We start from the raw sequence: 24,563 nt of genomic DNA, 5'->3' as shown, positions 1-24,563 counted from the left end.
TCACAAATGTCACAATTCATTGTTAAAAAATATTATATATATATATATATATATATATATATATATATATATATATATATATATATATCGTAAATAAATTATTATTAAAGTACATTTTACAATAAAATATTATTTAACACTTTTTAAAATTCACATTAATTGTCGTTTCTTTGTCATTAACTGTTAAATTTACTTGCCTTTTCTGAGTTAAAATTGTCTTTTTCAAACACTGAAATGATTTAGAATCGATTTTCAAGCAAAAAAAAAAAAATTTATTTCACCAATGTCGTCAAAAAAACAAAACAAAACGGCAACTACCACCGAAACAAACCGAATGCAATTAATTGTAGAGTAAAGACCGAAATATTTTTTCTCTTGCAAAACAATAAAAAACATGTTTACAGTAACGTTTAGGTTTTTTATTCGTTACTCTCTAACGCTCGTGTCGCTTGGTTTTGTTATTCTGCTGCTCCACACTCGGAATACATCAGGTGTGCTCATTAAACGTCTCATTAGTGAGTCTGTAGGGTCCCAGGGGCATAAAACAATCTTCATGCTCAAATGGTCTAGACTGCGATCCTCCCAGAACCCTCGACGGGGCTTAAGAAGCGCAAATCACCAAATGCATGAGCAAAAAGGCGCCCAGATGACCCCATATGTGTCCGCTGGTTTTTGTGTGGTTGGGCTTTTGGTTTCTTTACGGTAAGGTGGACCTGCACTGTCAGCACAGGCAGATGTCAGGTGATCCACCGACTATTGCGCGTAGGTTGGACTGTAAGAAAACACAAAATGACATTTTGTAAATACAAGAGCATCATTTTGGGATCACGCGTGGCCGGGAAACGCACCGTGCGCTATCAGCTCATGTGATGATGCGCTAAATCACTGGGAACAGGGCGTTTGTTGTGTATTTATGATCAAATATCAGCAGTGAGCGCCTGGCCACATCATGGGGCTGTGCTACAGTCTGCGTCCCCGCTTGTTTGGGGACCTCAGTGGATCCATTTCCAACGCCAACTCGGAGTCAGATCACCAGCCTCCGGATCCCGGGATGATGATGATGCCGTCGTGCGTCCGGGGCTCCAGGCAGCGCGACGAGGACTCTGGGGGGAACAGCGGGAAGACATCATCCACCTCCCCTTTGCGCGCCAGGGACGCCGGGGAGCTCCGCCGTGGCGACGCGGACAGAGCGCTCATCCAGAACGGAGGAGGAGGAGGAGGAGGAGGAGGAAAGAGGAGGCTGCAGCTGCTCCAGACTCCCAGCAGCGCCCAGAAACACAAGAACTGGGACAAACTGGTGGTGGTGGAGGAGAAGGAGGCCGAGAAGGAGGCCAAGAAAGTCAGTAAGAACATTGACAGGGCCTTGAAGGAACTCAAACGGGAATATAAGCAGACGCATCGGCTGCTGCTCTTAGGTGGGTGATGCTGCCGTGCTTACCGCTTACCGCTGCTTCTCTCCTTCTTCTTCTTCTTAATATCATTGTCGTGTTATTGAAAACGAGTGGGCATTGACGTCATATAGCCGTGCTAAAACGTATGCTAGCATATACCTTTAAGAAGAATGTTTTCTCGGTGCATTCGTAACGACTCGTAACACACGTGTAGAGGTTCATTAAAGATCATTTTAATAAACGAAACGTGTGCTAACATGCTGGTTTTATTACTGCTTTTGACACATAACTAAATAAGTGTTAGGCTACAACAATAAAAAATAAACATTACGAACTATGGGTGTTTTCCTAAAAGTAAATGTAATATTAATAATTAATGTATTTAAATTGTGTGTGTGTGTGTATATATATATATATATATATTAGTACATAGCACACAGTACATTATTAATACTTTTTTAATTGTTATTATTAATGCTATTCGTTTTAATGCATTGCAGTTCATTAAAAGAAAAATAAGGTAAATATGATGTTTAAAAACGTTTTCAATTATTTATTAAAAAATATAAACATATATTGCATTGTTACTTGTATTACAAGGCATTAAAATACTTCTTATAATAATGTGGCTATATGTTTAAGGCTTCAAGAAAAAATATATAACCATACATTATTCACGTTATCTATTTATATGTTATTATGTTACGCCCTCATATTTAAGAGAAAAAGAATATTATCTATTAGTGTATTTTTCACCTTCCATAGAGCGTTAATGGTTCTGGGGATGATGTAAGTGAGCAAGATATCAGAAAATAAAACTGAGCTCATATAGTTTTTCAGTCAGGACATGATGCTTTGATAAGATACCAAGTCGTAGAAAAAGAATCTATTGCTTTGACCTCTGACACACTGACAACTCACACGAATATCCTGATAGTCTTTTAGTTCAGTGATGGAAACCAGCTAGACAACCTGCTGATCTAAACGCGTGCGTGTTTGATTTTAAACAACACGCTATGCAGAAACACGCTGAATGGTATCATATTAAATACGAGCGCCTCTAAGTGCTGCAAGAGCATTTTCCTTTATCTAAAGATCAGTTTTTCAGATATGTCTTTAGTACCGGACTGTAAAGTTTGGTATGTTGCTAAGTGATGTCTGTGCTGATTGCATACTGAAACCATTTGTGTGGATACGCGTTTCCAAAGGCATGAGTCATTAGGACTAAAGGTATTAGACTTACTGTCAATTGATTTCATTCATTTACTGTCCCTTGCTACTGATAACACGATGAACTGGCTGACTTCTTAATCCACACCGGGAGTTTAACAGTCGTTCCATAATCTTTCACGCTGCTGCATCAAAAGACGCTTGATGTAAAGAAACACAGCGGCCTTAAATGAATGCATTGCTTTGGGGAAATTTGCATCACTTGCTCACCGGCTGTATCCCCTGCAGTGAATGGGTGCCGTCATTATACAAACGTTATAATAATCTATAAGTAATCCACGCCGCTCCAGCTCGTCAGCTAACATCTTGAGAAGCGAAAAGCGGCGCGTTTAAATGAAACGAATGCATCAAGACTTTTCATTTTAAACCGTAGCGACGATGTTGCCGCTATTAATAAAGACCGAGCGAATTTGCATGGTTTATCGGCACATGGCTCAGTTGAACTCCGGCATAGTTGGCCAAAGACAAACACCTGAGTGGCATCTCAGATCTTTATGCGTTTTTTTTTTTGTTTCAATTTCACATCTTTTCTTGTATCAATCTAAGGAAGTCTGGTTTTACAGTAGTGTTATGAAATTGAAATTACATAAAGGCTGATTAAACAACCTTGGCTGAAGATGTTGTCAGTTTTTAGAAATTGATAATAGAATTATAAAGAGAGAAGTCATCCGAGATGTGGCTTATAAATTAACTTTAATGGAGGATCTCGCAGGGTTATCTTGAAGCTTTATGGTACAGTTATTTTTAGTTCAGAAGAATGATACATCCTTGGGAATGTCTTTGTACAAGTTGTACTGTAACTACTTAAACATGTGGCATATCAAGATAACACGGCCCTAAAGTGAATATCATTTCCTTTTTAATAGCGATAACAGGTATTTTACTATGAAATAACACGTCTAGTAGCTTAAATTCAACGAAAGCTCAAAAATAGCATATTTTAAGTGACCTATATTAAAATATAGCACATGCTTTGTCTGTTGTAATGAATGCCTCACCCGGGGTGTTTAGCTCCTTCTGAATAATTGAATAGTTGAATAGTTTGATTATGGTTGTACTATGTATAGGGAATCCTTTAGGGGCGAAAACAAGAGGTTGTCATGCTTCCACACAAGTTGGTATTGTTCCTTTCTGTAGCATTGCAATGTGAAGTGTGTGTGTGGTCTGTAAACTGAACTTTGTCACCCTGTAAATAGGTTTTATCATTTACTGAACGTGTACTTTGGCTCTAGAGTGGCCCAACCGCATATAGCTAGCTAATTGTAATGGTAGCATTATGCAATACGTTCTGTTGTTTTGAAAGATTTGAGCTTTAGGCCAGAAACATACATGTACATTTCGTCCTCGGGTAAATACAAGCATCAACAGTTTTGCTAAAAACACAAAATTGGTACCTACTATGGACATTTTAGTCGTTTCTGAACACTTCAAGAAGTTCGAATGGCATTGGTTTAACGTATATCCATATAACATTTAAAGAATTAGGGCGTAGATAAACTAATAATGTTTTATTGTCTGAAAACAGCAATTCGGAAGCTAATTCTGAAGATATTTAACAAAAATACAGAACGGTACTTCACATGACGCTACCGTCGGTCTGATTTAGTTGTTTTACTGACCTAAAGTGTTTTTACATATTGCATTAAATTTCAAAAATCCCTTAACCACTAATGCTTTTCTATACTGTTAACACGGATATAATCTGAGCCACTAGGAAACGTTTTGCTTTCTAATTTCTTTTCACCTCGCGTATCTCAGAGCGAGAGTGGATGTGCTCGCGAGCAGATGCTTTTACAATTTTTCCTTCATAATTTAATCCGCGTTTTAAATGTATTTGCAAGCATGGCGCATATTTCATGGATTCCCACAGTTGCTTAACAGTTTAACAAAAGTCACGTCGGTTCACTTGAATTTAAAAGCTTTTAATAGACGTTTTATGAGAAGTGAAAGTCATATGTTTTCTTAAGTATGAAATAGGAGAACTGTAATTTTTTTTTTGAAGAAGTCGCTTGTTGACGTATATGTTGATTTGAAGAAATATCGGGCCAAATAATTATAAAAAAGGTTACCGATGTCGACATTTTCTAGGTCAACCAGGCTTATTAGAGCCACTGTTGGTTTTCCTTATATATTACTGATTAATTTGGTGAAACCCATCTAGTCGGTGGGGAATTTAGTCCCTTTATGGTCTGCCTGCACCATTGGATTAAAATAGTCCTATATGACTATATAATAAAATAATAACTGTGGCTAGTAAAAGGGACAAAGTTGTGGTTTTAATTAAATTTCCTGCGTGCTTAAAATAATCGCTCCCGGTTTAGTCAGTAGTCAGGTTGGCCTTAGAGGGAGAACTTTCAGTTTGTCAGGCTGAGAGAGCTAAACCGTTTAAGACCTGCAAAACCAGCTCAGACCGGTTTCAGATGTTTCCCCCCCCCCCCTCAGTATAAAACCTGACAGACTTCGAGACCCAGCTGCTCCAAAGTCGCGTTCGCTACACTTTACAATGTATCGTTCTTTACCCGCGTCGTTGCGTCGAAACGTTCGATTTAAGATCTCGCTCGTTACAGTGTTCCACCAGTCAGCGATACTTTGTAACAGTTTTCCTGGTTCTTAGCCGCCATTACCGGGCGCGACAGACAGAGGCAGTGCTGAGTTGCAGACCACAGCAGAGATACAGGCAGAGAATATCACATAGAAAAATACAGAGAGGGCGAGCGAACAGAAGAGAAGGGAAGAGCGCCTGGCAGGGGCTCGCAGAGACCCCCGGATCCAGATGCAAGTTCATATCCCACCTCGCCGATCGATATGTGATCAATTTCATCAATCCCGTCGCCTGAATGACGCCCGGGCTGCTTGAGACGCTGTAACAGGGAGGAGAAACAAAACCCTTCCCGGCGACCTTTTTTTTCTGTCTATTGTGGATCGTTTTCTCTCTTTGGAATCGGAATCGGATCGATCGTTCGTAAGGGCAGCGCGCAGATTGGCTTCGAGGGAGTAAGATGGGGTGTTTGGGGAGCAGTAAAACCGAAGACCAGCGCATCGACGAGAAAGCACAGCGAGAGGCCAACAAGAAAATAGAGAAACAGTTGCAAAAAGAGAGACAGGCTTATAAAGCCACGCATCGACTGTTGTTGTTGGGTAAGGGGAGACTTGAGGCGTTCTATCCGACGTACGAGCCCCGTACGAGGCTGTGTTTTCAAACGCGCCGTGTTTGACAGCCCGACCTGGCATGTCGGATTGTGCATATGAAGAACGCGCACCGCGATATCTGAAGTATCTGAGGGACTTTGCATGTATTCACGCGCCTGTGTTTGCTTTCCTAGGTGCTGGGGAGTCGGGGAAAAGCACTATCGTGAAGCAGATGAGAATTCTTCACGTCAACGGGTTTAATGCGGAGTGAGTACCTGTTTACTGTACTGATGTCATGTGTGTGTGTGCATGGAAGGGCGTTAATGCGAGTGCTGGGCCCTGTCTTCAGCCTCGGCATGGCGAAGGAAACCCTCGTACATGCTCAAGCAGATAGTGATGTAGCGCTACATGCTATCAGCTAGTGCCTCACCGCAACATCACCGTTATATGCTCCTCGTAGCGAATCTTTATCTGTTAGTAAGACACGAGCGGGAAGACCAAACGTTCACCAGGCCTCTGGGTGTTAAAGTTTCATGCGCGTTTCTTTAAAACGTTTTTGCGTCCCGATAACAATTGCAGTAGCGTGTCTAAACGGCACGCACTCCGCGCAGCTGTATCCAGCTCCAAACTGCCCGATAGCTAAAAGAAACATAAAAGTAGTCCCTATGCCCTCTGAAGTCATATGATAGGTTTGTGCCAGGAAGAGGCTGAAATTCAAATCGTTAGTTACTTAAGGCCTTTCCGTTCGCTTTGGCTCTCAAATTTCATTCTCAATTTCGTGACATGTCAAGTTTGGTTGAGATACACGGGCGTTTGGCTTTGCTTTGAATGTATCTATCATTTGTAGTTTTTTATGCTGCGACTGCATGGAAAAGAGCCGGGCGAAGATTCTCTCAAATATCTCACTTTGCGTTCCACAAAAAAAAAAAACTTGATTAAATAATGACAAATTGTAGAGGTATTTGGAGATTAAAAAAAAAGTCTTAAATGTTATTTTTTGCATTTTTCTGTCTCTTGACCTAATTGAAATGTTTTCAAACGCAGGGAAAAGAAACAGAAAATTCAAGACATTCGCAAAAATGTGAAGGACGCCATCGTGGTGAGTGAGCCTTTCTGATTTAGTTTCTCGAAGTTGTTTTCTAGATCTTATCTCTGTCTCAAGGCTCATAACGCGTTGGTTTTCATTTCTAGACCATAGTGTCTGCAATGAGCACTTTAATACCACCCGTCCCACTCGCTAATCCTGAAGACCAGTTTAGGATCGACTATATCAAAAGCATAGCGCCGCTCTCTGACTTTGATTACACGCAGGTAAGCAGTCTCATTTTCATAATTTGCCCAGGATGCTTTGAATGTCATTTGAATTTGTGCAAGCGTTCGGAGGTTTTTGTGCCGCTTACAGAGAGGCCTTTTGATTTATGAAAATACCAGTTTGCATGATTTTAAAAAAAAAAAACGCGTTCTTGAGGTGACGTTTCTGCTGCTAGCTTAAAGTCTGAGTATGTTACTGACAAAAGTTACTTCGCGAGTGCGCAGATACTGACTGCTTTGCTGCTTTTTGAGTTTGCCATTTAAATGGATGGTAAATATAACATTATATTATATAAGTTTACATTTTTATCCTCACTGTTAAGTCTTAGCTTTGTCAGCAGTCGGGTTAAAATTCTATTATTTCCAGCAAACACCTCCAATTAAATTTCCCAGGTATGCTCTATTATCACGTTTATGTTTTTTAAGGTTTAGTGTATGTGTGTGCATTGTAGTTAAAATATATTTTAAGTTAGCATGTTAGCTTATTCCTTGTCGAGCATTGTTGGTTCGCCGGCACATTAGGTTACGTTAAATTACAGGTTTGTCGGGGATATTTTGGGTTCATATGTAGAATTTAATTTCCAGATTGACTAATCCAGGAGACTCTGACTAATCCACGGGACAGAGAAGGTTTTCGCATTAAATGCATTTGCATCAATTACTTTAGTTGCCCGAGTGTAATTGAGGACAGAGATACAAATATAGCCTCCTTGCACTTGTTAGCGAGTGAAGCGTTTCGTAATTTAGACATTTTTGCCTTCCTTTTAAAGTAGCCGTGTGCTTTAGCCGCAGGTTTACTGAACCTGATATTTGTGTCAGTCATTAGAAGACGCCGAAGTCACGGAAAAATGGTCAGTGTCGTTTTCTCAGCTTTGCTTGTTTCGAGGTATCAAGTAATAACTTTGGGAAAGGGTTGACCCGGGGGGAATTTTCGCTGAAGTTCGTATAATTCCATCTGATCTGGCTGAATCAAACCGAAACTGATACTAATTAGAAGTTCTCGCGCTATCGTACCGATTCCGTCTTTTAGCTTGGCGTTCGTTTCTGCTCTGCCCGAGTTTTGTTTTTAGCAATAAGCGGCGCGCGGTGGGGGTCAGTTCTTTATTCATTTCTTTCGTCTCGCTTTGTTGTGGCGTTCTAGCGCGTTTAACGCCTTTTCAGAAAAGTTGGATGGCGAGATGGCAGACGTCTTGACTTTTGGTCGCGCACATGTCGGCTTCCGGACGATGCTGATTTATAATTAGACCGTTGTAGACCGCAGATCGTTTCTCATCTCCTGGATTTCTCTGTAATTAATTAACTCTACTCATGAATTCACCGAGTTTAGAACGTTGGCACGGTTGGATTGAAAATGCAGCGACGTCCGGACGATGCTTCTCTTGTTATTTAGGGAGCGATTTGTGGTTTTACTGCCGGGTTCAACAGGTGATAGATGCGGGGTTGACCGCTGACGTGTATTTTGTGTGTTATTTTAAAGGGAAAATACACACGCGAATGCAAATTTGCTGAAAACGTCTTCACCCTCAGGCCGTTCGAGATGTAGATGAGTTTGTTTATTCATCATTTAGCGTCGCGTCGCGTCACATGCTCACCAGCGGATCCTCTGCAGTAAATGGGTGCCGTCAGAATGAGATTCCAAACAGCTGATAAAACATCACAATAATCCGAGTAACCCACGCCGCTGAATGAAAAGCTGCATGTTTGTAATAAACAAATATATCATTTAAATTAGCTTCCAGCTAAAAGAGGAGTCTTGTGTCTTTCCGTTGCATGCTTCGGGGGAAAAAAAAATAGTCTCAAATGAATAATAAGAGAAATGTGCACATCACCGATTACAAAAGATGCTTAAGTTTGCTTAAGTTATGGTTATTGTTGATTATTTTTATAATGTTTTTATCAGCCGTTTAGACTCTCATTCTGACGGCACCCATTCACTGCACAAGGTGAACAAGTGATGAAATTTCACATACGTTTCAGATGTGATTTTTGTACCTTTTTTTTGTAAAACTGTATTTTAAAGCAGTTCAAGAAACGCGTTTCATTTTTTCTAATAACATACGGTCATGAGGCCTGAAAAGTGCATGTCTGTAACCTTTTAATAAAGCCAGAAAACGCTAATATTCGGCACATTATGTAAAGTTGCAAACAAGCAGGAAAAGAAAGTAGTGTTTGAATGCTTGCATGATGAGATGCGCTCGGAGCAGCAGCGGGCCGGTGTGATCAGTCAGTCTATTTCCAGAACAGCCGAAAGGCTTTTAACCAAAACACATTTTATGAACGTAGCTGCAAGTACATAGAGGTATCGGTTAAAGAAATAAATCTTTAAATGAAACGAAGAAGCGAAATGAGTGCTAACGTTTTTGAAATTCAGTCATTTTGCCATGCAGATGTAAGAAATGGTTGTTTTGAAGATGTTTGTTGTGTCCACAGGAGTTTTTCGATCATGCGAAGAAGCTCTGGGATGACGAAGGCGTTAAGGCGTGTTATGAACGCTCCAACGAATATCAACTAATCGACTGTGCGCATTAGTAAGTATAAGTTTTAATTGCGCAAATAACACTGCGTCCTAACTACCCGTGACGTGTGATTAAAAGGTGGGTTTTTTTTGACGGCGGCCGCGACTCGAAACGACATGCGAACCATGATTACGTGCTTCATTCGAGGTTAAAACGTGTCTAATGTATTACATGTAAAACGAATTAAAGTAAACTCGCGACGAACCAACGAGTGTGTTCCGTAACGCAGACGTTATCGTACGCTCATTACGTCCATTTAATGTTAAAATGCTTTATTTATGAATGAGATTACAAGCTTGTCGCGTCACATGTCGTTTGGACACATGGCGTCTACATTACGATGGCCGCTTTCGGGTTCGTTTTGCTCGTTGCTTAAATTGCCGCTATCATAAAAAGTCTTTTATTCAAGAAGAATATGAATGCTTAATGTCTGTTGACGGTTATGAAAATAGCTTGGACATTTGTTTAGCGGTTTTGTTTGTTTGTACGGTGGGGGCCATTTTGAAAGATGTTGCTGTCAGTCATGTGGAGTTGTGTGGACAGAATAGTTTATTTGTGTGGCTTTTATAGAGCGAACCTAACGGTAAACACGGCCTGTATATATTTTTTGTATTTTATTATTTCATTTTTTTTTGCAGAAACCTCTTATGCTCATCAAGGCTGCAATTATTCGATCAAAAATACCGTAAAATATTGTTACAATTCTTTTTTTATAATATGTTTTTAGATCTAATTTATTTATTTATTGCATTTATTTACCATCTGAATGTTTCGTAACATCACGAAAGCATTTAATGTCACTTTGGATAACTAAGCTCGTCCTTGCTTAGAATTAATTCCTTAAATAAAAAAGGATTATATAAATAATAATCTTCGATTTTTGGATTAGCTATCCAACAGCGGACCAGTTGATTTAACGCAGACTAGTTTAAGATGAAAAAAAAAACTTCTGCTACTGCGCTTCAGACGCTGCGCTGTAAAATCTTCTCGGAAAAGTTGCATCTGTAAATCGGGGTCAGGCGAACCTGAAAACCAGTTCAGGCGACCGAGCGACTAGTCTGTTTTGAAAATACGTAGTTTTGCACATCCCTGAAAGGAACGCGTCTCGTCGGGCTGTTTATTCGGGGCCTCCTCGAAACATCCGCGTATGTAAGAGAGAGGCTGCGGATTGTTTTTACGCTCTCTTCTCCTGTATAACAGCGGCCGTGTGTCAGGTACGAAAGCGTGAGGAGGGTGGTCGGGTCATGGGAGTTGGTCAGCCGCTTTGTGGACACAGATAGCATCACCAGCTAGCGCAGTGCCTGACACATAATGGCGACTGTTGTCTCTCAGTCAGAAAAGGCCCGGAGATACTCGGGAGGATCATACAGACACCCAGCTGCTCTCAATACAGGCTTGTTCTTTGTGGAAGACTTTTACAATACCGAGAATGTTATACAACTTCAAATCAGCGTGTGCTCAGATGTGTCTGCTGCGATCCAGGGGTGGACGGACTCAGAAACCGTTTTTAGAATAGCTAATTGCATCCAGTTTGTTGTTATTTTTTTTTTTTTGGAAAGTTATAGTATTGGAAAGTAATGTTTGACTCGCATGGTTTCGGGGTAGGGCTGCGCCGTTAACCGTAATTAAACCGAAATCGATTCAAAATGGTTAAAGGTTATGATTTTAGATGCGATTTGCAGGAAATGCTGCTCCGTCAAAGGAAACGGTTTGGATTAACTGCTGAAAATTAAATGAAAATGTAAATACTAATCGTACTAATACGAATTTTAATTTACTTTAGTGAGTTGTCATGTGAAATGAAAATCATTTTTCTTTAATATTAGACTTGTTTATGCTACAATTAAATATTACAACATTTTGTCTGATTCACTATGGTTTCATTTTATTTAGCACCATTATTTAAAATAACATAAAAGCATTTATACAAATAAAAGTTATCATTTGAATTAAAATGTTATTTAAATGTGTTATAGGTTAAATCATCACAATATTTTGCTCAGATTTTGCAAGCGCAAGTTAGTTTAAATGATAAAAAGCACCGAATATCATGCAGCCCTATTCCAGTTGCAGAGTTGTTTTAAATGGCAGATTAAAGTGCGTTTCTGCGCACGTGCCATTTGCCCGATTGAGTTTATGATTTCCAGGTATTTCTTGTGTGTCCTTCGGTGTAACTGAGTGTTTTGCACCTGTATTTTCAAGATTTTTGCACCTGTATTTTGTCTGCCTAAGTGTTAATTAAATGCCTGGAAAAGTAATAGCACACCTCTCCTCAACAAACCACATAATTGAAGGTCATTCGTACAGCACTAATGTCGCAGGACAAGTTATGCCATAAAGTTTAATACTTGGGGTTAAAGGTTTGTTCAAAACACTAACCTTATGAATGAGCAATAATAATGGTTATGCCGGTTTTAGCAAACACCAGTAATCCAGTAATTACAGCTCGGTATTATCTAGACTATTATCTAGTTTATGTTATACACATTTATTATTTATTGTATAGATTTGTATTTACTCTAAAATGACGTACAGCTTTAGTAAAAAAAAACAAAAAATTCAAATAAAATGTAGTTAAAAATAATAAAGGCATGTTTTCCACACTATTTCACTAAATTAATAAAATAATTATATTTAGGAATGTTTGTTTTTATAATAATGCAAAAGTTCATAAATTTTTTTTTTTACTAGAACATTTTTAAAGCTTGTAAGATGCGTTGCAGTGTTTAGACTAAAGCTCATCAAATTGCTCAAATCATTTGTTTCTTTTAAGAGAAAAAGCAATGCTTTATTTAAATATGAGGGTTTTTTTGTAATAAAAAAATGGTTTTGCTGTAAATTACTTTTTCTAATATTATTTTTTTTTATTTTTTTCCACACAAATTCAAATTAGACTAAAAGCTACGTTGTTTAACGTTACAGAAAGTATACATTTTATGAAATATAACTGCAAACAGTTGCATTCTTACATAATTTTTATAAATGTAAATAAAATTGTTTACATTTTTTGTTTTATTTTTTTATATATATATATATATATATATATATATATATATATATATATATATATATATATATATATATATATATATATATATATATATATATATATATATATATATATATATATATATATATTATTATTTTTTTAATATATAGATGTTGTTTAATATTTTTTACAAGATTAGAAAGACAACTCATAAGGGTCGTTCATAACAAAACTTTTATATCGCAGTTATTTACAATAGCACACTACTGTACTTCTATACAGTAATTTGTTGTTAAAGGGGTTTGATGCAGCTGTTTTGTCAACGCATCTTGACTGCCCTTTGCCCTTTGAGATCGTTACACGATTGCGTGATTTTTGCAACGTCTGCTTCTATTATCTGTCGTACATCTATTTCGAGGCTCACAGAAAACCGATTACGCGTGGATGTCGCAAAAATACGCGTTTACACAGAAGTGGGTCGGCGAGTCCGAGACAGCGGCGTTGTGATAGAGGACACTTATAGAGAAACGGTGAAAGCAGCAGTCCAAGAGAGAAAGAGAGCGAGAGAGAGAGATCCCAGTTGTGTGTGGTGCTCGTTCTGCAGGCCCGGCTGTATGGAGATTGTGGTTGGGCTGTCTGTCCCCCTCCTCCCTCCGCCAGCGCTTATGTAAAGGAACAGCGCAGCCGGGGCAAGCAGGAGCTATTTATAGCTCAGCACTGCAGAGCACTCACTGGTGGAGGGCGTCACGTGTGTGTGTGTGCGCGCCGCCGAATCAAAGGGAGTATCCCGGCAATGCGCGTAAACAAAGGAAGGTCAGAAAGAGAAGGTGAGGCGCAGAAAGAGCCTGTGTGTGTGTGTGTGTGTGGTTATACATATCAGACCCTCATAAGTGCTTAATTGGAATAAACATTCACTGATGTTCTCTCTCTCTCTCTCTCTCTCTCTGTCTCTCTCTCTCTCTCTCTCTCTTCCTTCCTCTCGCCCCTCTTTTTTCTGCTTTTTCTTACATAGATACACAAACAAACACGCACACGTGCAGTTGATAAAAATAGCAACAGATTATGAATTCCATTTTTAGCATTTCGGGTTTCTGTTTGGAGATTTTGCCAGCATTTCGCTAAAAATAGAACGGCACAACCGCTCAAAGCTACGAAAACCAATAGCGATTATTAAACCATCATGCTGTTATATTAAATGGAGCTTTTTAATGATTGACAACAGGCTTACAGATATCAAAAGTGTTACTTCAACATACACGGTACATTTTTAAAAAAATTTTTTTGCATTTTAGTTGTAAATAAAACCGATGATTAAGGTATGCTGGTAACACTTTACAATAAGGTGTCATTTGTTAGCATTAGTTAATGTATTAACTAATATGAATGAACAATAAACAATACAATTATTAATCTTAATGTTAGTTAACAAAAATGCAGTTAATCGTTTGTTCATGTTAGTTGAGAGAGCACTAACTACTGTTAACAAACATAACTTGCTATTTTAATAATGCATTAGTTGATACTGAATTAATATTAACATAGTATATTAAATCCTGTAGAAGTTCTTCTCAGGCATATTTTCTTTAACTTTTTTTTTAGCTTTATATTAAAAATATTTTTTTATTAATTTATATAATGTTTTTATATTTTTACTGGATAACTGCCAGGATCGGACTCGTCACGATTTTGGTGCAATTAATTCAAACTAAAGACTAAATTCTTAAGTGTAAAATAATCTAAAAATGCTAATTATGATTTCAATATAATTCATTTTATGCCCTTGATGTATGCAAAGCTATACAATTTGTTTTGGGTCATGCATTTTTAAGATCATGCATTGCTAGCACCTATTTATAATATTAATAATAGTAGTAATAATCAGTAGTTGAGGCAATTAAATCGTTGCTACAAGTGAAAAGGCATGTTTGCGTGCTTGGGCACTACATTTTTTTTTTACAAGAATGTTGACTAAAAATTTGAGAAGTCTTAGACATTTGTGTCTTTTAAAAGTTGTATGGATTAGAAGAGGGTCTGTATAGTTTTCTCAGTGTAATTGAGTGTTGTAAGAAACCCAGCTCTAGAGCCGTCGCGCTCAATAGGACACACGAAACGTGTTCAAACATTCCCATATTGTTTAATGTGAACTGGATTTACTGGTTTTGGAATAGCTCCAGGTACGGTTTCCCTGTTTTCTGCTCCAGAATCCACCTCGTGTTCCTAAACGGCGTTCAGGACGCCCATCGAGTACAATATGGGCTTGATTATCTTATCTTATCTTATCTGTGGTACTGAACATTCTCCAGACTCTCAAAAACCACAATGATGAATCGGATTAACAGCGTGAGAGATGTTATTTTCAGCATAAGAGCAACCGAGAGAGATTTAAAAAAAAAAAAAAAAAAAAAAAAAAAAAAAAAAAAAGAAGTAAATAAGCTTCAAAAGAAATATTGTAAAATGGATTATCTGGAATATCTAATTGGTTAAGTCTGAGATATATATATGTGTGTGTGTGTGTGTGTGTGTGTGTGTGTGTGTGTGTGTAAAATAATGTTTAGATTTATAACTGTATTAAATGTTATATAATAACCTAACAAATACAAAAATAAACTGTTGTTTTAAAAAATTATTGTAAAACTGATAATTACATTTTTAAAAATATTTTTATATATGTGTATGTATGTGTATATATATATATATATATATATATATATATATATGTAAGAATGAATGAATTAATGTTTAATTCATTTGCAAAAACAGTCATGTTTTTTTATTGCGCATAAGTGTAAGTAAACAAGTTATATGTAATATGCACACATACATTTTAGTTGAAGTAAATTTACTAAGGCTCTTTTAGAAATTTATAAAAAATGAATCTATATACTTCTATTGTATATTTTTACAGTGTTATGAATATTATATATACTTAAATTTAGTTTGTGTATATACAACTATATATTCCATTATGTTTGATATTATATTGTATAACATTACGAATAACAAATAGTGTGTTCACTGTTTAGCGCTGACTTTAGCTTTACTGTGACAAAGTTCAAAGTGTCTTACTTAGGTCTTTACGTAAACTTGTGCGAAAATGAGTTTGTCACGTGACGTTTTCCGTTTCCGTAGAGCTCGTCTGTGTTTTAAAGTGTGTGTGTGTGTGTGTGTGTGTGTGTATATATATATTATATTAGTTTTGCCTAAATCAACCTGTGGAATTAGTTTGGATTGTTTTTCTTCGACCTTTGTGTCAACACTGATCCTCGCCGTGCACATCCTGTCAGTACTGTATGTACACCTCCTCGGCTCTCCTGATGCTGCTGAGGAGCTCTGTTTGTAGTCACGAGATGTACAGTCGCGCTCGCATTGTAATAAAAATAGTTTTGGTTGATTCTCAGACAGGTCACTGGACTTCAGTTAGGGAGGAGGACTTAAAACTCGAACAGACATCTGCCCTCTGGAGGCGAACACTGGAAGTACAGGGAGGCATGGGTTGTATTTACTTGATTCACTTTGCAGGTCTCCACTGCTTTAAGAAACATACCGAGGAGGCAGCTGATTGGCTGAAGTTGTTGTCGTTCAGTGTTGTTATCTAGTGCTGGAATTTGTGGTTTATAATGTTTTACCGAGCAGATGTGGAGGTTGTTATCGGCTTTTAAAAGCAACGGTGTTTAAAAGATGACAGCGAGTCCGCAGACGGTGTTCTTGTTCCAGTCGGATGTTTTCGCTGTGTGTTCTAACGAAACCGCAAAAACAAAACGTGAAGAAATGTCATCACTTCTTAAAAAAGAAAATTAATAAAAACAATCAGCGTCACTTTAGATTTAATTTATAATATTAAAGATTTTTATTTATTTGAATTATATAGGTTATTGGCATTAAATTATTTAATGGTAAATATTTATTCCACTGAATATAATTTTGTTTTGCTGTGTTCTGGGGCATGTATTTAACACAGAATATTATTTCAAATATTTTTGAAAGAAGTCTCAAATCAAAAACAAATCAAAAACGGCAACATCATGAAAAAATAATATTGTTGATAATTATTATAAAATGAAATCATAAAATAATTCATTTTTTTTAATTAAATGTATTTTTCATTTAAAAGTTTAGGATTTAAAAAAATTCTTTTATTACATTATTTCATTATTGTTAGTAGTAATATTAGTAAAAAATAATTATTATTCATTTTTAGATATTATCTATTTTAACTTTTTTGAAATGTAATTCATTCCTGTGACTTAAAGTTGAATTTTCTTCAGTGTCACACGATCTTTCAGAAATGATTGTAATATGCTGATTTGCTGCTTCATTATCAGCAAAGTGCTGTAGTTTTTGTAGTTTTAAAACTAGCTTTTGTGGAAGCCATGATACGTTTTTATTTTCAAGATTCTTTTGATGAACAAAGTTCAAAAGAACAGAATGTATTTGAAATGGAAATCTTTTGTAGCATTATAAATATTGCTACTGTAACACGTGACCTATTTAGCCTGTATTCTTTCATCTGTATTATGACTGGAGTATAATGTGTTAAAAGATCATAAGTGCATTATACTTTTACCTGCATGCTCTCATCTAAACGTACTGCCTCAACATCACACAGAAATAAAAAACCAAGAGCAGAGATCTCCTCATAAACCTTATTTTCCCTTTTATCATTTTTTTTTTTTTTTTTTTTTTTTTTTTTTTTTTGGCAGTGTCGTTGTAGATTGTCTTGTTGTCACAAGCTTGTGGGATGAGTCTATATTTGTCTGCGTTTGTGCTGATAGCACTAATATCACATGATGGTCACAGAGTGTTGGGCTAATATTCTGCCTTTCTGCAGGGAAGTAAGAGAAAGATATGGGCTTGTTATCTAACATACTTCAGCTGCGTACTTGCTGTAGGCATGCTTTGAGGGGTCCAGTTCTCTTTCAGGTCCAATGAGTAGATCAGGTCCTGTAAATATATGCTGGATACAGCAACAGGTATATCTAGACCTTCAAAGGGTGCTGCTTCTGCCGTTGTGATGTATTTAGAGGTTATGAAAGTACCGAAATCACACTTGACACAATTGTGATTTTTAGCTGTGTGTATGTTTGAAATAAATACTTTTATTCAGTAAGGATATATTCAATAGAAGGTATCTTAAAATTACAGTAATGTTTCTATATTTACTGTATTTTTTGCTCAAATAAATGTAGCCTAGGCGAAGATTTTATACATGCATACATATTGATATTATAATAATATATATATATATATATATATATATATATATATAAATTTTTTTATTATATGCTTCCAAAATTGCTTAATAAATATACACAATACACACATTTGTAATGTATATAAATAGCACATGCATGTATATATTTAAGTAAAAAAAAAAAAAAATATATATATATATATATATATATATATATATATATATATATATATATATATATATTATTATTATTATTTTTATAATTTATTATAGAATTGTAAATGCATGTAAATATTTTATACACACACACACTGTATACATAATATACACCAGCACTATTATAGAACTATAATTCGGTCATGAATAAAATGTAATGATTGGCTTTTTCTTCACGTTTTTCTTGATTTGTGTCTTTTATAGCTTTCTTGACCGGATCGATGCAGTGAGACAAAGCGACTATACTCCAACAGACCAGGTACTACTTCAGCTTTGTCTAGACGAGAAACCGCATACGAGGCCGTTAATGCCCCGAAATCAACACACTTTCCTCTTTCAGGACTTGCTCCGCTGCAGAGTGCTAACATCAGGGATTTTTGAGACGCGATTTCAAGTGGACAAAGTCAACTTTCAGTGAGTCCCCTTCCGAGCGACGTATCACAGACTGTCCCGTGGATATTCGGAAGCGCCGTGTCTTCAGATGTCCACAAGAGGGACACATTGATCACGTCTGTGCTCTTCTCTTTCAGTATGTTTGATGTGGGAGGTCAGAGAGACGAAAGGAGGAAATGGATTCAGTGTTTTAATGGTAAACGGTGTGATTTGTCCTTAATTCGTGTGACTTCTATGTACATTTAAATCGGAAAATAATAAAAGGCATCGGTGGCGTTTTTGCAGACGTCACGGCGATCATCTTTGTGGTAGCGAGCAGCAGCTATAACATGGTCTTAAGGGAAGACAACAACACGAACAGGCTACGGGAAGCACTTGCTCTTTTTCGCAGTATCTGGAACAACAGGTGATGCCTTTGTTTTCTAATTCGTGATGTGTAAGCGTAAGTGCAGGCTTTGACTGTCTTTATTTCTTCTCTTCACAGATGGTTACGGACAATTTCTGTCATATTGTTCCTAAACAAACAAGACATGCTGGCAGAGAAAGTATTAGCTGGGAAATCCAAAATCGAAGATTATTTCCCTGAATATGCTTCTTACACCTTACCTGATAAAGGTTAGACTTTTCACACACTCATCAAAACCCAGACTTTTAGCCGTTAGTTTGCAAATAATGGACGTGGGCTATTTTTTGGGTTTTGGAAATATGAAAATGCTGTCTTTTTAAAAGGCGCAAGCTCAATAAATGTATCATAAACGTCGTTCGTGTGACTTGTGCTCTGTATTTTTGTGAACTATAGATTCAGAGATCTGTCGAATCCAAAATCATTACATATTGTGAGCTGGATTAATTTGCAAGGTCAGCATGTCTGTATATTAATCTGCCGAGTCTTTTTTTAATCTTTCAGTAATTCCTGAACCCGGTGAAGACCCTAGAGTGACAAGAGCCAAGTATTTCATTCGTGACGAGTTTTTGGTTAGTATTTTCATTTGTATTACAGTCAGTTTTTAGACTGTTGTGATTTTCCTATCACAACATCTATTATGAAACTAGACTGCTGCATGTTGACCAGTAATGGATTTTGCCAATATTTTTAACTAATTTACTCTTTTCTAGTTAAATAAGTAAACTAATAATTGGCGCCATCTTGTGGCTCTTTAAGGAATATTTTGTTTACATAATGTGTGCAGTGTATGTGTGTGTGTGTGTGTGTGTGTGTGGATGATACACACACACAACACATATTTTGGAAATATTTACATGCATATACATTTAAATATTTATTTTTATTATATATATATATATATATATATATATATATATATATATATATATATATATATATATATATATATATATATCACACACACATATATATATATATATATGTATGAAAATGATTTATTTACTTATTTTATGATTACAGTAGTTACAGTAAATTTTTGGCTTTTATGTAAAATGTACTAAATATAATTTCACTGTCAATTTGTTGAATATTGTGCGGTTTAAATCTTTAGCGTTTCACCAGAGCACATACTTTTCATAGCACATTTCCAGAAGACTCAATTTAATACAATATTTACTTTCTAAATCTTCCCGCAGAGGATCAGTACAGAAAGCGGAGACGGCCGTCACTACTGTTACCCCCATTTTACATGCGCAGTGGACACGGAAAACATCCGGCGGGTCTTCAAAGACTGCCGAGACATCATCCAGAGAATGCACCTGCGGCAGTACGAACTCTTGTGATCTCACTTCAGCTCCAAACTCCCCCTGTCCTCATAACTCACGAGGCCAAAACCGCAGACGAATATACTACTGACGTTTGGCGCACCACTCTTCGTTTTTTAGCTGTTTGATTTTAACTAATGATTCGGAGCGGAGAGGCCCCCCCCCACCCCTCGCATTTTTATTTGGATCGCCTTTATTTTTGCCATTCCGTGAAGCCTCTGGCTACCTCCTTATTTTTTATTCAAATACAAAAATGATATCGTCGTGTATATATGTATACGTGCTGGCGCCTGCCAGTTTATGAAGATCGCATCACCTTGTGACCTCCAGGAGTCCTAGTCTCGCGCCCCGAACCTTGATCTTCTGGCCTACAGGGCTCTCTGCTGCTCTTTCTGTTTTCCGAACACTGAAGATCGCCCGCGGACAGAGGCGGGGGACGGGGAGGCGGGCGGGGCGGGGTTGTTGAACACTGGGAAAGCGAAGCGAAGTAATGCACTTTTCCATCAGGTTTTGACTGACGTTTTTCTTTACGAAGATGGACACACAATGTAGCATCACATCATGAATTTCTGTCCCACTTAATGCTGCGGACAGGTCAGAGAATGGCGGGGGTGACCGCGCCCCTTTTTACGCGAAAGAGGCGGCGCCTTTGAAACGAGGAGGAGGGGCTCTGCGAAGAGGCGGAGCCTGAGGAGGGGCGGGGCTACGGGAACATTGCTGAAGCCTCACTTAGGTTTGATGGCGAAAAGAAACGCCCCATTTCTTATTTTAGTTTCTTAACTTGTACAGACTGTGCAAGGGTGATTTGTTTTTTTTTCCTTTCCTGTACAGACTATAAAATGTTATATTATTTTGTACAACTTTATTGAAAGAGAGTAAAAAAATCTACTTGTAGATCTTTGTGCCTTGATTATGGCTGTACCTGTAAATGAAGCTGATACATATGTTTTTGACTGCGCTGTACAGCTTGATGTCACCCCTGTCGGCAGAAGGGACTGTGGATGGGGACCTACTCTGTAGAGTTTAGTTTCTTTTTTTTTTTTTTTTCGGTTATTTGTTTGTTTTTCTGCTTTGTTTATATAAAAAGTGAAAAAGTTCTTTATTAAAAAAAAATAAATATAGGAAAGAAAAATCTTAACCTGTATACATTATGCAAATTGACCCCCTTACCTGCGGTTATGATCGGACGAAACAGCACCATGCCTTTCTTTCTAGTTTTTCATTTAGTTTTCCGTTTCATTTCAATTCTCAGCTTTAAAAACAGAAAAACTGAAGGAAAAAAAAAAAAAAAAATGTTGAAGTGTCCAAAATCACAACCTGGTGTTGTTTTCAAAGAACTTTTTGGATATGAAGTATGTTTGAGATATATATCCACGTTTGTGTCTGTGAGTGCGTGTGTTCACGTACGGGAGACAAACATTGAGCCACAGACGCATGACATTTGTATGTGTTTTGTGCGAGTGTGTGTGTGTGCGTGCGTGTGCAAGAGTGCATTGTGTGCACTCTTTTATAAATGTGCGTACATGTAAATTTATAGGTCTATATAAATATATATGTACAATTCTACATGTTTAATTATGTGTGTGTTGGTGTATACATACTTTAGTATGTATACAGTGAAGATGTGTACTTACACACATAGGTAAGCATGTCTAGAGTGAAATGAATAAATGAGAGTGCAATATTGAAAGCAACTGTGCGTGTCCGACGATTTTCACCATACACCATACAGACTGAAAGTTGGTCTTTTTTTTCTTTTTACTATCATTTCTTTAATATCAATGTTATGTGATATCCGTTTATAATTTGACAGAAGTCTTATTTCTAATACACGCATCCAAATATACTCTTATTTTGTAAAGCAGAACTTCAAGGCGTACATTTTTATTTATATTTATTCAAGTTTTTTTTTTTCTTTTATCTGCTGAACACCCTTGGCAGTCCTAATTTATTTTGCTTTTACCAAAACTTTTCAAACCATGTGATCCACACAACAATACAAATTATGTTACACATGCAAATTTTGGTTGACACAAAATTTGTATTTGTATTTAAAGTTCAAACACATTTAAATATATTACTCCAGTAAATCGCAAATCTTTTTAAATCTGTAAATACTATGTGCTTAAAGTCATGTTGCACAAGAAATACTTTTTAAAATAAATCTTCTAAAGTCATTAAATAGATTTTGTGTTATGGTTCTTAAGGTCTCCCACAGCTATTCCTTTGTCAGTCTACAAAACTCCATACATTCACATTGTAACACTAAAATGCTCAGCACACTGAATACACATCTTCAGTGCAGGATGACACGTTCAAGATTTCCGACAGAAACGAGATTTTACCTCAGATTTAACAAGCCACATTGCATTACGCCCAAGAACAACTTGACTGAAAAAGTTGATTTGGCTTTTTAGATGTTGAAAAACACATAAATATATATGTATCGCTGAGGTACATTAATTCCATAAAACACATAAATTGCATTCACAGAAAATCTTATTTTTGCAGTCCAAATTTGGATTTCTTGACATACACAAACACCCTCTTATTTCTCGAGGTGTTTCTCAGTACAGGGAGTCTTAGAAAGTTAAATTTACTCCAGAGTTTAGGTACAACAAATTGAACAAACACGATAAAGGTTTTACTAGAAAGTTACAGAAAAGTGGGTTATACCAAGGTTGGAGGTAAAGGTGTACCTCAGGGGAGAACTGCTTTAGAGGTTGCGTATCTCCCTGATTTACACACCTGATTCAGATCATTAGCTCATTAGGAAAGGCTCCATGAAGCCGATGAGTGTGTCAGATAAGGGACGCATGCAAAATGCGCAGAGCAGTAGGTCCAGAGGAACAGGATTGAAAACCACTGAATTAGACCAAAGGTGTCCAAACTTGTTCCTAAAGGGACACTTGTCCTGCAGAATTGAGCTCCAACCCTAATTAAACACACCTGAATTAAATAATTAACTAGAAACCTCCAGGCAACTGTGTTGTTTAAGCTAAGCTCTGTAGGACGCTGGTCCTCTAGGACCAGGATTGGACATCACTGCTTTAGAGGAAAGACAGCTGTACTGTCCATATTTGCAGATACATGTTATGTCAGACTTTCCATTCCGAAGCACAGCTGCACATTTGCTCACGGGAACTCAAGAAATTAGAAAGTCCTCATTAGGTCATTGAGTTTGGTAAGCGAATTCTTTGCCTCAACATGGAATGATCTGCTGTTAGAAGAAGCTTCACGATAGAATTACACTCCCAGATTGCAAGATTTTATCGAAGTGTTCCCATTTAAGACTAGGCCTACTTGTATATTCCTGATTTTGCATGTTGGAAACAAGCATCTGAGAATCAGTCCTGAGTGGTTTCCTCTTGGTTACTGTTTCTCAAAAGGCTTCTTCTTGCTGATCTGAAGAGTGACCTGTCCGGTTGGCGTGTAGCTGCGGGTTTGTGTGGAAACCTGCGTTTTGAAGCTCTGCAGACCTCCTTCTTTTCCTCTCTGGACCTCAGAGCAATACGTCGGCTGGACTTCAAGCCTTGTGAAGCTACTGCTGTGGCGTGTATAGTTGGATGAAGGTTGTCCCATCACATGAATAGGTATGGTCTTCTCTCGCTTTGCCTGGGAGCTGCCACTCGCCGATGAACCTGGACTGAACATGCTGGAAATGTGTTCCTTGAAGGACCCAAAGAATCCCATGCGAGGCTTTGCCGGTGGCACCGGACGTGCTACGTTCAGCACAATGGGTTTTCCGATGACTGGCTCGTTAATTTCTCTTTGCAACACAGAGATCTCACTTGGTTTCTCAACGAAGACACGATGGTCTGTACCGCTGCCGAATGTCTCCCCTTCCTGAGGGACATAGTCCTCGAGATCTTCAAGAGTAAGAACTCGATTTCCATCAGTCAGCATTTTGCAGTCTCGAGCATCAAGTTCGTCATCCTCAGGCTCCACGACAATTGTTCCATCATCATCCCCATCAGAGACACATGGGTCATCAATTTCTCCTGAGTATGTTGTCATGCTGTCGACCTCTGAAGGAACTTCAGAAACATTCTGTGCAATTTCCTCTCCATCCGTACCAGAAGAACCTTGCAGAGCCATTGCAGCACCCATTGCCTCCTCAAGTAACTTGTTGTTGGAGTTATTAGTGTTTGGATTGCCAGGTGATGAGAACTTGCCGGGGGAAACGCCTCTTCTTCTTGGCAACTTGGGTGATTTGTTCACTTTATATTCTATTATCTCTTCAACTTCTACCCATCTTGGGTTCCTGGCCATGGCTCCCTCTGCCTCTGGAACATACAGTGTCGGTACAGTCTTCCTGGCCAGAGTTCGTCTCTGTCTGGCCGGTTCAGGTGTGGACGTCTCGGAGCGGTGAGCTCCCATGGAGGATGGTCGTGGGGAAGCATGCCGTTTCATTCTCGTGTTCTTCACAACTGTGGTGATGGTCTCCTCACTTTAAGATAAAAAAT

At 37.7% G+C, this 24,563-nt stretch overlaps 2 protein-coding genes across 28 annotated transcripts in view; one reads left to right on the top strand and one right to left on the bottom strand.

The window, feature by feature from the left end:
* The first annotated feature begins 705 nt into the window (after positions 1–705).
* Positions 706–22,283, top strand: LOC122329756 (guanine nucleotide-binding protein G(olf) subunit alpha). 3 transcript variants are annotated; one of them, XM_043226311.1, is made up of 12 exons: positions 719–1,415; positions 5,945–6,017; positions 6,795–6,849; positions 6,942–7,061; positions 9,492–9,589; positions 18,178–18,232; positions 18,314–18,387; positions 18,504–18,562; positions 18,652–18,772; positions 18,851–18,981; positions 19,274–19,341; positions 19,969–22,283. In XM_043226311.1, exons 1-12 carry the CDS (start codon positions 950–952, stop codon positions 20,113–20,115), a joined length of 1,467 nt encoding a protein of 488 aa, XP_043082246.1. In that variant the 5' UTR covers positions 719–949; the 3' UTR covers positions 20,116–22,283. The 3 variants fall into 3 exon arrangements, with proteins under 3 accessions (XP_043082247.1, XP_043082246.1, XP_043082248.1); XM_043226313.1 differs by lacking the exon at positions 719–1,415 and adding an exon at positions 5,099–5,759; XM_043226312.1 differs by lacking the exon at positions 6,942–7,061 and having other exon boundaries at positions 706–1,415.
* Positions 21,844–24,563, bottom strand: part of obscnb (obscurin, cytoskeletal calmodulin and titin-interacting RhoGEF b) — a 52,139-nt gene continuing 49,419 nt past the window's right edge. For all 25 annotated transcript variants that reach the window (XM_043226247.1, XM_043226253.1, XM_043226255.1 and 22 more), the window contains one exon: positions 21,844–24,547. In XM_043226247.1, coding sequence (XP_043082182.1) covers positions 23,470–24,547 — 1,078 coding nt within the window. In that variant the 3' untranslated portion in view covers positions 21,844–23,469. The remainder of the gene's footprint in view (positions 24,548–24,563) is intronic.

The sequence above is a fragment of the Puntigrus tetrazona genome, chromosome 24 (assembly GCF_018831695.1).
Source record: "Puntigrus tetrazona isolate hp1 chromosome 24, ASM1883169v1, whole genome shotgun sequence".
NCBI classification, from domain to species: Eukaryota; Metazoa; Chordata; class Actinopteri; order Cypriniformes; family Cyprinidae; genus Puntigrus; species Puntigrus tetrazona.
The sequence above is the reverse complement of the archived record's forward strand: the minus strand, read 5'-3'. Positions and strand labels throughout refer to the sequence as shown.

Bases quoted from the DNA above. Each gene is read 5' to 3' on its own strand.
- LOC122329756 (XM_043226311.1), top strand. From the start codon at position 950: ATGGGGCTGTGCTACAGTCTGCGTCCCCGCTTGTTTGGGGACCTCAGT. The intron at 18,982-19,273 runs GTTAGACTTTTC...TTAATCTTTCAG, and splicing joins TTACACCTTACCTGATAAAG to TAATTCCTGAACCCGGTGAA. The intron at 19,342-19,968 runs GTTAGTATTTTC...ATCTTCCCGCAG, and splicing joins TCATTCGTGACGAGTTTTTG to AGGATCAGTACAGAAAGCGG.